This window comes from Notothenia rossii, assembly GCF_949606895.1.
Source record: "Notothenia rossii genome assembly, chromosome: 1".
NCBI classification, from domain to species: Eukaryota; Metazoa; Chordata; class Actinopteri; order Perciformes; family Nototheniidae; genus Notothenia; species Notothenia rossii.
Window position 1 is genome coordinate 41,117,373 of NC_136912.1, and position 13,140 is coordinate 41,130,512.

At 39.5% G+C, this 13,140-nt stretch overlaps 1 protein-coding gene across 2 annotated transcripts in view; it reads right to left on the bottom strand.

Annotated features, from left to right (window-relative positions):
• The window catches only part of LOC307038102 (multidrug and toxin extrusion protein 1-like), a 37,194-nt gene extending 29,600 nt beyond the window's left edge, over positions 1–7,594 (bottom strand). For both annotated transcript variants that reach the window (XR_013807885.1, XM_079679396.1), the window contains exon 1: positions 7,244–7,594. Coding sequence is in view for 1 of the 2 variants with exons in the window: in XM_079679396.1 (XP_079535522.1) it covers positions 7,244–7,435 (192 nt within the window). In the remaining variant the exon portion in view is untranslated. The remainder of the gene's footprint in view (positions 1–7,243) is intronic.
• Positions 7,595–13,140: the final 5,546 nt, after the last annotated feature.

The following is a 13,140-nucleotide window of genomic DNA, read 5'->3' on the forward strand; positions in this document are numbered from 1 at the left end:
GCATTCAGAGTAATTTGCTCACATTGGGTTCAGTGCGTCATAGAGCGAGAAAGTCATTTCATTGGACGAGAGGCATACTATGAGAGCTGGGGCCTCATTTATAAAAGGGATATATGCTCAAAAAATGGCGTACGCCAGTTTCTACGCAATGTTTGCGATTTATAAAATACTAACTTGACGGGAAAATGTGCGGTCCTCCAACCAAACTCTAACCCATGCGTACGCACTAAGCACAAAAACGGGAGAGACAAGAAACTGCGACACCATTGGCAGAAGGAAGAATGGAGAGAAATATGTGGAAATAATACCATAAATAAAACGTTACCTCTCATTTATCATATATGAAGAATTCATTTTCACAAATTGATTAAAGACAATCTTAAAATGATTTAACAAACGCCTGTTTGAGACTCCTCAGTGCACGGAAAAACATGCACAGGCTGCAGTGGAGACTGATTGACAGCTGGGACACAAGCCACCAAATACAAAAACATAATTCAGATCCATTTGCCATGACTCCACTCCGGAGGGATTCCCCGATCATTTATTATAGTTTCTCATCAAGGGGGTGTCTCCTGTCCCCGGTACAAACACACTGCCTGAAGAAGGCTATGTGTATTTTTTTTGTCATTAACCGTTTTCGGACCACTTATTTATGTATTTTGGTGACGATCCGACCTCCATGCTGCTACTCTGGTTCAAACTGCATCCACCAAACAATATGATTTATCTCGACCTCCCCAAAATAACCAAAATCTGACACGGTGTGAGATGTCTTTTTTAGCTGTTCTGTCGTCATTTCCTGCGATCTTCTTCATAAAGTCAGTCAAAATGAATGAATGAATGGGCGTTTCTTTGACTATTTGTCGGCAAATATGGGCGTTACGTGAAGCCTGCAAAAGCTGCACCGCATTTCGAGTCGATTTTGATTTATAAAAGGGAAACCGGCGTAGGAAGTGCCGTATGCACTTTCCTCGCCGGTACGCAATGTTAGGTGAATTGGAAAATGTCTGTACCTATTTTTTGGATTTCTACTACGTAAGCAACTAGGGATGCACCGAAAATTATCGGCCGACGAAAATTATCGGCCAAATATGGTTAAAAAGGCCCTTTCGGCCGAAAGGGTTTTAGCACCGAAAAGATATCACCGAATGTCAGGGAACAGGGTTACGTTGGTAAGCTAACGTGTTGTTGTGATGACGTAATCAAAACGCGGCGACAAGCACGGCGCGCGACCATGCTCGCGGCTGGCTCACAGCCAACATGTCTGGCGCTTGGAGATATTTAAAAATATCAGAGAAAGAGGCGCGGATTGCGATTTGTAAAACGTGTTCAGCTGACATTTCTCGAGGGAGTGTAACTGCAAAGACTTTCACCACTTCGGGATTACTCGACCACTTGAAATCAAAACACCCGGACAAATATGCGGAGTAAGATCAAATCACAAGCACTGACAGCGAGAGACTGTTCAGCGCTGCCTCTCATGTGCTTGATGAGAAGAGGAACAGACTTATGGCTGATAAAGCAGAGAAGCTACTGTTCATTAAAAAGAACCTCCCACTTTTCCTTAATAAGTAGACAAGGCTGGCTTATCATAAGCTTATCTAGTTCTACATGTCTACTCTATACCCACTTTCCTGAACAATTTTCATTGTGAGTTATAATTCACCATCTCAGGTTATCATTAGGGGGAAATGACAGCAGCACAGTGTTCAATATATTGTACTTTCGGTATCTAAATGATACAATGTTGTTTACATTGCTCATGAGGACAGACCACCTTATTTGCAGATTCTTGAAATTGTAATTTAATTTGTAATTGATTGTGGATTTTGTATCCAGTTTTCACTTTATGTATCTTTATACAATGTTTACTACTTTGCTTATGAGGACAGACAGCCTTATTTACAGATTCTTGAAATTGAATAGTAATTTCATTTGTAAATAGTTACATTCATGTGGATTTATCCAGTTTGCACATTTGTATGCATGCACTTATAGGTGCATTTGTTGTTGTTGAAGGCCTGGCTGTTACAGTCTTTATTTACACTATTTTGTTGTAGGCCTACTGGCCTAGATGTTTATGCAGTTTTAAAACACCTTGGCTTTGTTCTGAATGCACTTTGTTGTAGTTATCCTACAGAGAAAAGAAAATGCACTTGACTTGGAATTAATGTACTGTATGCATTCAAAAGTGCTGAATAAATGTTTTATGGACCCATAATAGTGATTATTATTTAAGTTAAGTTTTGCCATAATCATGTCTTTTTCCATAATCAGGTAGCTGAACAACATTGGTAAAAAGTGTATACATTATATATACTGTATATATATATTTCTATTAATCATTTTCGGCCTTTCGGCATTCGGTTTTCGGCCAACTGTCTCCTATTTTCGGTATCGGTTTCGGCCAAGAATTTCCCATTCGGTGCACCCCTATAAGCAACCTTCCCACGTGAATCTTATGCACAGTTATAAATGAGGCCCCTGGTCACAGGGATGCGTTCAAATGTAGTCAGTAATTTGAGGAACTGTCGAAATTGCGAACGCAGATAAAGTCAATAGTATGAAGCTCGAAAATCCTCCAGCATCATTGAAGTCTCCGGTTTGGGAACATTTTGGTTTCGCAGTTACGTACAAGGATGACGGACAAAGACAGGTGGACTGAACCAAAGCTGTTTACCGGCATTGTTCAACTAAAGTTGGTTACGCGGCTGGCAATACATCAAACTTGCACACTCATTTGAAAAGGCATCACCCGAACGTGAATATCACCGGTACCAAAAGAAAAAAGACTGAAGTGCAAACCCAACTCCCAATAGCATTTAAGCCTCCACCACTCGCAAAAAGTTCAGACCGAGCCAAAGCTATTACAAACGCCAAATATCCTTATGTTGCCATGTTAGCAAAGCGCTACCTGGCTGTATCTGCTACCTCTGTCCCTAGGAAGAGGGTGTTCTCCACAGCAGGAGACATTGTTAGTGCCAGCAGATCTGCCCTTTCGGCAAGCAATGTGGACAAGTTAATTTTTCTTTAAAAAAACATGAAAATACAATGACAAGCAAGTCATAATGTCAAACTGGCTGCTTCGGTACTAGTATACAGTACAGTTGAAATACAGATTATTTCAGTTCATCGAAATGCTGCACCTTAACCCTTTCATGCATAGAGGTCACTACAGTGGACAGCTATTCAAAAGGTTTTTTCTTGTATATGCATTGTTTTGTTTTGCATAGTTGCACCATCAGCCACTACGATAGGACCCTATTGCATCATCCCATACACTGCTACTCAGAGCCAAGTCAGTGTAAGTGCATGATACATGTCTCTAAACCAAGATGGACGACAGAAAGCCACATGGACCAAGTCACCCATCTATATCTTGCCAATCGTTTTATGGAAAGCGTCCCCTGCAGGTATAAAAAATGTGGTGACATCAAGTAACAACTAAGGACTCATATAATTCATAAATTATCAAAGTATTGATTGTATGTTTGCAGGAAATCATGATTAACCACCTGTCCACTACAGTGGACGTCATGCATCACTGGCTATATTTCAACTACAATGAATACTGGTACTGCTGCTGCTGTACCCAGGGCCGTCCCTCCCTACAGGCAGATCATGCAGACTGTGTGGGGCCTCACCTTGTGGAGGGGGCCACACCTTGCGGAGGGGGGCCTCATCTGAGGCGCACCTATGCGCTTATGTTGCGCAATTAGGGTGGCGCGGCACGGTTTCGCCGCTGCGAGGCCTCACTAGCACTCATCAAATAACTGTGCGTGGGGCCTCAAATTGGCCCCTGGCCCTGGTTATTCTTGAAAATACTTCATCTTCAATATCTTTTTGGGCCGTAAATCAATATACTTATGTCATTATAATGTGATTTGAAGTTTGCACATCTTTATTTTATAATTTTTTCAAAATGTACATCTCTTCAGTTCAAACCCTGAACGCATACTGTCCACCTGAGTGGACATATAAAAATGTCTTTGAAAAAACTAGATTTAAAAAAAAAAAACAGTTAAAATCTTGTTTTTCATGCCCCAAGAGCAATAATAACACTTGGTAAAAAAATCCTGACTGAGGCTTTCATAATTCATGCATGAAAGGGTTGTTTATTTTATTGTATTTTGTATTTATTTGAGAGAATATTCACAGTTTAATAACAATTAAAACTCAAAACTAATAGTTTATGTTTTGGGAGTAGTACTAGTACAGTAAAGTTAAAATACAGATTATTTCAGTTCATCGAACTGCTGCACCTTAATGTTTATTTTATTATATTTTGTATTTATTTGAGTGAATACATTATTCACAGTTTAATAATAATACAAATATATATATATATATTTTATGTTTTGTGATAATTTAGTGGGAATGCTGTTAACAGCATCGATGGCTATTACTTTTCTCATTCATAACTTTCATAATTCCAGAGATACATTCCATAATACATCACATTTTTAACCATTGAAGTCAATGGAGAAATTCTTTAACTTCAACAAATCTTCATGCGACTTCAACTGCTAACTGTTCATTCGTACTTTCACTCAGAAACCTCATTCTAACTTTAAAATGTTACACATCTTTCTGACATTATTCGTGTAAAACAACTTTTAAATCTGATTCTTACTTTTAGAGATATTAAACATTGTTCAGACCTTGTTTTAGAGGTTTTCTTCAGATTTTAACATTAACTAGAGTGCGTGATGTCACAGCTAGAGGGTAGAAAATCTTGAAATTTGCCTTCATATATTTTTTTAAAACGGGCATAATTCCCAAACCCTACATTCCTGAGACATAATGTATCATGACAAACGTAGGAAAACATCTCGTAGCGTGAAAAATGACAAATAATTAAGCAAAATAATTAAACAAAATGCATGAAGTGACAACAACTTTCAACATTCCTCCATTAAACCCCATTGTAATTTCAGGCAGATATTTCCTCACGGTAGCAGCCGCACACCTTTAGTTAAACTGCCAAAAAGGCCATATTATTAACCCGAAACTACACAAAAATTACACTTCAGATACTCAACTTCCTTGACACGCATCCCTCGCCTTAAAACATGATGTCGCTATAAGTCCAATGGACACCAATAATCCCCCAATCTTCACTTGTATATCACCGGTCCATGCCTCAACAGCTCTACGCAAAATTTGAGATCTCACCATATGCCGTTTCCATGGAAACGCATCCCTCGCCATAAAACATGATGTCGCTATATGCAAATGTTCAAAAAGTGCTCAAACTTCACATGTATACTAACAGTCCAGCCGTGAAGACATCTACGGGACAGTTTTGAGATTTCTTCAAATGCCGTTGCCATGGCAACACAATGTTCGCCTTGAAACACGGTTTTCTCATAACTTCAGTGAAAATACTCCAAACAGCCCAAAACTTCACAGGTTTGGTAACATTGCAGCCATCAACGCATTTAAGCGTATTATGAGGTGTCATCAAATGCCGCTGCCATGGCGACAGATCTTTCGCCATTAAGTTAGTTCAGAAGTTTGCGGTTCAAATATTCTGCTGCTATTCCAAGCCTTTTCACTTTCTTTTCTTCTCTCATCACACATTCAAGCCCCCAGTGTTCATGTATCATTTCAATCTAAATTATTCACTTTTTTTCTTACACATTACATTTCAACAGTTTAGCGTCAGATTTTCAGCATAAAGAACAAGCAATTTCTTCAGGAATTGCATTCTCTAGTTTTTTCTGCTGTACCGAAAACGTACAGAACCGAACCGTGACCTAAAAACCGAGGTACATACAGAACCGAAATGTTTGTGAACCGTTATACCCCTAATGTATCCATACATCTATTCTCTTAATTTTGCCTTCAAAGTGCACCAGATTGATGCTTTTAACTAAAACAATTAAAAACAAATTATTCCTGGGGGAGCATGCCCCGGACCCAGTGGCGGCGCCAGGGTATGGCTGGGGTAGGCTACAGCCATACCAAGAAATGGCTTAGCCCCACCTTAGCCCCACCATGAAAAATGATGTTAAAGTAAGCCAAATAAAGTCCGCCAACTCGCGCGGAATAAATTGCACAGACAGACAGCAGCTAGTAAGATTGATTTCAGTCGCCACTTGTCTGGAAATACCGAAGACTAGCAACAGTTTTGAAATTTTTTGTCACGTAGTGATCGTCTTCTCAATAAAACATCTTTGATAATGTCTTCTGGCCAATCAGAATCACGATAACGGCCTGGTGTTGTTGCAGGAAGTCCCGACGGAGAATACTTTTGCGGTAGCACACCTCTGTACATCGATACAACATTACGTGTTGATAGAAATCAACACGTAATGAAATAAGACCCCACGGTTTGATGATTGATAGGTGTGTGTGCTGTCTTTCATTTTGACACACAGAACAATGGGGGCTATCAACCCTTATCCACAATGTAAAGTAATTCACACAGCCTCTCTCCTCTCCGCAGCAAGTTCAGCTTTCAGAACAAAGTAACAAAAAACTAAAATGGCATTCATTTTTTAGAATATGTCGTGTAGTAATAGATTTTTTTTTTTTTTTCTCTAGAGAGTACCAGAATGTGTATTTTATGTTAGTATTTCAAAAAATCTCCTGGGGGAGGATCCCCCCAGACCCCCCTGCAGGGGTTGGGTTGTCAGCATGTCAACTCTTTCACTTGTGGGGAAATTGCAGGAGTGGCTCCAGGTCGCCCTTTTTATTTACTACAAGACAAATGTGCCTTTTTATTTCATACAGTTCAATTTGGATTGAGACAGGGAAATAATCTAAACCTCACGCGTGGCATTTCACTCCCAAGGGGGGCGATATAGCGTGTATGTAATTACATTGCAAATACTTACTTGAACCCCACCACTGCATGGGTTAGCCCTACCATAGATTACCCAATAAAAATAATCTGGAGCCGCCACTGCCCAGACCACCCAGGTCCAGCCCCCAATTAAAACGTCCACATGAATAGTATACATTTGTACAGGTTTTATATAGTACCCTATAAGAATATGTTTCTGTATTAATTCATCATATACATTTCATATTGTGTGTTCTTTGGATACTCTATTGAGATCAGTGAACTTGTAAACACTACTACACCCCTCGTTCACACTGCTGGCAGCCAAACTATTAAAGTCTGCTTACACATAGACAAGGCACATACATGCTAAAAACATATCCCGATATTTTAATTAACACCTACAAATCAGTTAAAGTTAGTGATTTATTTAAAGGTGAGTGAATTTACCACTGGTCCCGCTAGTTTGACAAGCTGAAGGAGCTCGTGCCGGTAGTGCGCTGGGATGAAGAGTCGCACGCGCTTCAGACAGGACCCCCAGCAGTCACCGGAGCCCGGGACAGAGGCTGCCGCTTCGCCCGGTTTTAAATCCTCCTTTACGCTCTCGCAATATTTAACTGGAGTTTTACTAGAGCCGTCCATGACTGAGGTGTTCTTAACAGACAGACGCTGCTAATTTCTGTCACCGTGTACCCTTTTACAACTACAAGTAACTGACAATGTCAAACTGCTTGTTACGTTTGTGTATGCCCGTTAGGAGGAAGAGTTACACACGTGCTGCAGGACTGCCCTCCAAGCCAATCTCCTCCTGCAGGAGCTGTAGGCCATCCTCCCATTGGGTAGACCCTATGTTGCATTCAAGTGCACATTATGAGGCTCAGTTTACTTTCACTCGTCATTTGAGTGCAACGTATAACTCCATAGAAAATCGTCTAGATAAAGTATCTTTCACGATTCAAATAAAATGTGTCACTTAGGTGAATTTGACCATTATGTTGATGTGATGCAAACTGACTGATAGTGAACTGGTAAATTGAATACAAAGTAGGCCTATAGCTCCATTCATACGTGTGTGTGTGTGTGTGTGTGTGTGTGTGTGTGTGTGTGTGTGTGTGTGTGTGTGTGTGTGTGTGTGTGTGTGTGTGTGTGTGTGTGTGTGTGTGTGTGTGTGTGTGTGTGTGTGTGTGTGTGTGTGTGTGTGTGTGTGTGTGTGTGTGTGTGTGTGTGTGTGTGTGTGTGTGTGTGTCCGGTGGTGGTAGATAAACAAAAAGTATTTGATTCAATTAAATAAGAAATAGCAAAGTCAAATTCAAAATGTTACTTTGGTAAAATAACAAATACTTAAATACTTGGCAATGTTTAAAAGCAGAGGTGGGAGTAAGTCCTACATGTGCAAGTCATGAGTAAGTCTCAAGTCTTAACCTCCAAGTCTCAAGCAAGTCCCAAGTCACTGTGGTGAGAGTCAAGCAAGTCAAGTCATTGCTCACGCTCAGGTCAAGCAAGTCACAAGTCAAGTCATACGAAATTCTGATTAATAATCCCAGTTTCCACATTTAAATCAGTTAAAATATTGTGGTTATGAAAAGTTTAGTTTTATTTTCAACAATGGGGAGTGGGGTGCTGAAATTATAACACTAAAAGTTCTAAAAGGGCTCTGAAGTGATAATAAAACAAATATTGTGCATCAACATGTTAAGCCTCCTGCCCTGGCTCCCTTTCATCAGGGTCACAGTATTTCTCCTGTCTAAGGTGCTCCCATAGACACTGTCTCATTGTTTTCCTAACTGTGTCCGTGCACAAAGAAATATTGCATCAAAGCCAATACAACGGAATAGTGTACCAGGATGCATGATATGTGTGTGTGTGTTTGTGTGCAGACAGTGCGACATTAAGATTAAACGAATTTATTTCCTTTGGGAACACCCACATATCTATATATGGAGTTGGCCAGATGTGTGTAAATTATTGTTCATGGTAATTTGAAAACAAATCCGGTTGTCATACACACACAAACACACCGAACACACAGAGCAGAGCAGAGCACAGACACACACACACACATATCTTAGCGACCGGACATCTCCTTCATAAAAGGAGTAATAGGGGGATTAATCGGGCAGTAGAGGTGTGGTTAAAAAGTAGCAGCCTGCGGTCGCTCTTTAGCTGTTTTAATAACACAGTGAAGGCGTTGCGTAAAAGGCACAGCTCTTTGCGCGCTGGTGCTGCACTTCTCAGAGGCGGAGTTACACGTCCCGCTGCCTCCTGGTGCTGTAGCGATTTCATGTGAAAGTGAATGAGAATCCGAGCTCGAAATATATCTAAAATAATGTATGGACTGCCATTTCCCAACATAAATATAACAGTCTGCAATGAAACGGCTGTCTCCTGTGTGGTCCACTTCTTACTTGGCGCATCGGTAACTTTCTCGTGCGAACGAGATACCGTATCTTTTTTTTTTTCATTGCACAATACAAAAACAAATGAAAATATTTAATTTGAAAAGTAAAGTCCTTTCGAGTCATCTGTCTCAAGTCAAGTCAAGTCTCAAGTCATGAATACCAAGTCAAAGTCAAGTCAAGTCTTTTATCAATGTTAGTCGAGAAAGTCTCAAGTCCAAAAATATGCGACTCGAGTGTGACTCGAGAGTCAAGTCATGTCCCCCACCTCTGGCTAAAAGTGTTATTATAGTCAAATATGTATCAGTTATTAATACATGTAAGAGCATTTTAATGTTTAATGTAGTTTGTTATTGTGGTGGCATTATTGGATCATTTGTAAAGAGCGGACCACTTATCAGATTAGTAAAACGGTGTTGTGCTAAATGTTTTTTCTTATGTGACTGAAAGTGACAAAAGTATGGAGTAAAAAGTATGTTTGCCTCTAAATGATTGTGGATTAAAAGAATAGAGTAGAATAAAAATGTAAACACTTGTATAGTAGAGTATATAGTACTGTACTGTAGTGTACAGTAGCTCAGTAAATATACTATAAACTATTATAGTTACTTTATGCCACTGTGTGTGCCAGAGCTTTAGTTTGTGTCTCTCATGTACTTTTACAAATGAATAGATACACAACCCATAAATATCCATGGTAAATGTAGGTAAAACAATTAAAGTATGTTTTAAAAAAAGTGTCAGTTAAGGAAGGCCTATTTGCAGCAAACTAATCAGGGTTGAATAGGTTTGATAACATGTAAAGTTGAAACTAGTTCAGACCACTCCTAGTTTCATAATGATAAAGTCTCAATTTCAGGCTTACACAATCCACCTTTTCTTTTCTTTCTCTTCAAAGCTGCAGGGAGGAAGTAACAAATCAGAATACAGCACATGCCAAGTAATCATAGTCCAACACACAGTCACTCACTCACACACACTCCTAAGTGTAGAGCTCAGATATGTAAGCATCTTCAAAGTGTTACAGTGGAAACACGTGCGTCTAGATGCACTGAAACATGTAGCTTTCACAGTAAACTGCTTGAGTAATGAGTAACTGAAAAACATTTCACATTTGAATACAGTTCAAGAAAATAAAACTAAGTAAAGCAACCAAGTGCATTTACTCAAAATATTATATAAAGTAGAAATTCAAGGTACGGTACTTTTCTTGAGTATTCCCATTTTATGCAAATTACACTTTTACTCCAATAAATCTCAGAGATAAATATTGTAGTTTTACTTCACTACATTAGACGTCTTAAATTACTTTTAACAGTATAACTTGTCATCCCCTGCCTGTCCAGTAAAACATGGATCTGTGTACCTTTGATGAGATTATCCTCCTGCCTTCAAGCTAAATAAACTTTCTAAAAAGCCTCTTGGATCAGCTGGAAAATGCTTTGTCACAAAGCTAATAACAGTGATTTTGTACTGAGAAACTCATGAAAAGTTGACTTTTTAGAGATGCTTTTCACATCAACATCGCTACAAACATATGATGATTAAGAGAATATGATGCATTGCTGTAGAGTTGCCCATGAGTATATAAAGGAGTTAAAATGAGCGCAGGACTTTTTTTACAAGTAAAGGATCTTAATAATTTCTCATCATTTACTGAAAGAACAAAATTAGCATTTTAATTTCAAGAACATGGAGTCTGCTTTGTCACTTGTAAAGACCGAGGAGCTTATCAAACTCACAGACTTCAAGTTGTTGGAACAATTTTAAATTTAATATGTAACTTGTTTTCCTAATGCCCCATTAATACTCGATTTTGTTAAGACTTGTTACATACATAACTGAGGTTCATACATAACTGAGGTTTATTAGCTAACGTTCCCAGTTCAGTGTATGACTCACATACGTTTGATTAACTTTGCTTACCTTCAGAATGGCATTACAAAACCACTCCTTCTATGGCACGCTCACTAATACTTAAGATGTACTAAGTTCATTTGAGTTTCTTTAGGGCAAAAAGGTGAAGGTTATTGTGCAACAGAAGTTTCCAAGAATGGTCCCAATACAATGAAATGGCTTTCAAAGTGACAAATGAGGACAATTCATAGCCTATTGGATCCACAACATTCTCAGCTGAACACTTATGTGTGGTTTTCATTAATCAGAAAACACATTGGAAAACGTTTTGAATATACATTTTATATTTGCACGTCACTTTGGATTCATGATGGCTACATTTCCCTGCAGTAAGAAAAAGAAAAAGAGAGCAAGAAAAGGAAAGATGTTAAAAGACAGAGTGCTGGACGCCAGAGAACTCAGCAGGAGAAGATAGACAGGAAGTAAACACTGACAGGAATATTAGAAGAAGACAAACAGGAAGTAAACATGTTGGTACGCACTAGAACGGATGGCTCCCACAGGATTGTTGACAAAAAAATAGCCACATTTTACCACTTTCATTCAGTAATCTTCGGACGAGGGGTCAAGGGACCCCTTTTAATATGGCCCTGTCAGTTTTTTTGTCATTTAATTGGCATGTTATTGGTATCTTCTCTCAAGCTTTAAACGTGAGCCCACGACAGCCTTTCAAAGAACGTAGAGTCAGTTTGTGCCCCCAGTGATGTTCTTAGAGATGAAAAGTCAACAAATAGGATCCTAGCATGTGTTAAACTACATTTTAGCTGTTATAATAACAGGTGGGAGTAGCATCTCCATCTCATGCTAGGCCCTTTAAGCAAACAGCAGCGTAATATAGGGCAACCCACCACTGGGATAACTGTAGAAGGTTTTTTTGGCGGGTCGGCTTCAAAATGTAATAAAAAATGAGATATGGATGCTCTGGACAGGAAATATGCAGGAGGCTGCTTTATTGTCTGGCCCCAGGCTTTTGCTAACTCCGGACTTTTCAAACATATTGACCCCAGACGTAGGATCAGTGGCAGATACAGTGGGTGTTTTTTTCTGCTCCAGAATGACACTCCTGTAATAAGAGGCATCACACTCCAGGTAAAACTTAATAAACTCTTTGGCAAGCTGTTGACAGAAACCCTCCGGGACAAATTTAGAGTTCCCTTAGCTCTTTGTGCCAATACAAGTTTTTCATGTCCCAGGACGAACCTAGATTCTTCCTTTCAAGCTCCCTCTGTCCTTTCTTTGTAACTCATTTTTGTTCTTTTTTTACATTCCCTGTCATCCTGTTAAGTTCTAAGAAGTAGCCCACTGGTCAGTTGTTTTGTGTGCTGCCTTGATCAGAAAACATGTGATTCAGCAAGCTAAAGATTTGGCTCTCCTTCCTACAGTACGTCATATACGGGTTCATCAGACTATATCAACCTAATTTAAGTAATCTCCATCCAACGCATGAGAACAACCTTTGTAAAGCCAATTAGGGCAGAATTTTTTTTGAACATTTTTGAACATTAAAGCATCCAAACATGTTCAAGTGAAACCAAAAATGGCATTGTTGTGCCCATTTGCATGTTTTTGTTGTTTGTACAGGGTATTTAGGTGACCTCACCGGCACAGGTGCGGGTGCGGGTGATTAAGGAGAGAGAGCATACAGTTTTGACCATGATGCAACACGCTGTTTGTGGGATTCATAAATGGCATTAATAAGTCAATGTTTCAGTTTTTTAGCGTAGCTTACATTCGGTTTAAAGATTTTGATCTCATCTATGTCTCCACATTAAGAAACGAGACCATTGTCAACATCAGAGAGATGATCAATGTCATAACATGTCAGAACTCCCTAACATATCCCAGTCAGTTCATAACTGTAAGGGAAACCTCTGTGTAGCAATGCAGTGGGAGTCACCGACTCATGAAGGAGACACGGGAAGAGCAGGAGCTTTGATGTCAAACACTGATGGTTTATTATAGGAGCTTCGGCCGGAGGATTCACATCACAAGTCACAGCAGTCACGGTTTGACTGCATGGGAGAGTTGCCACGT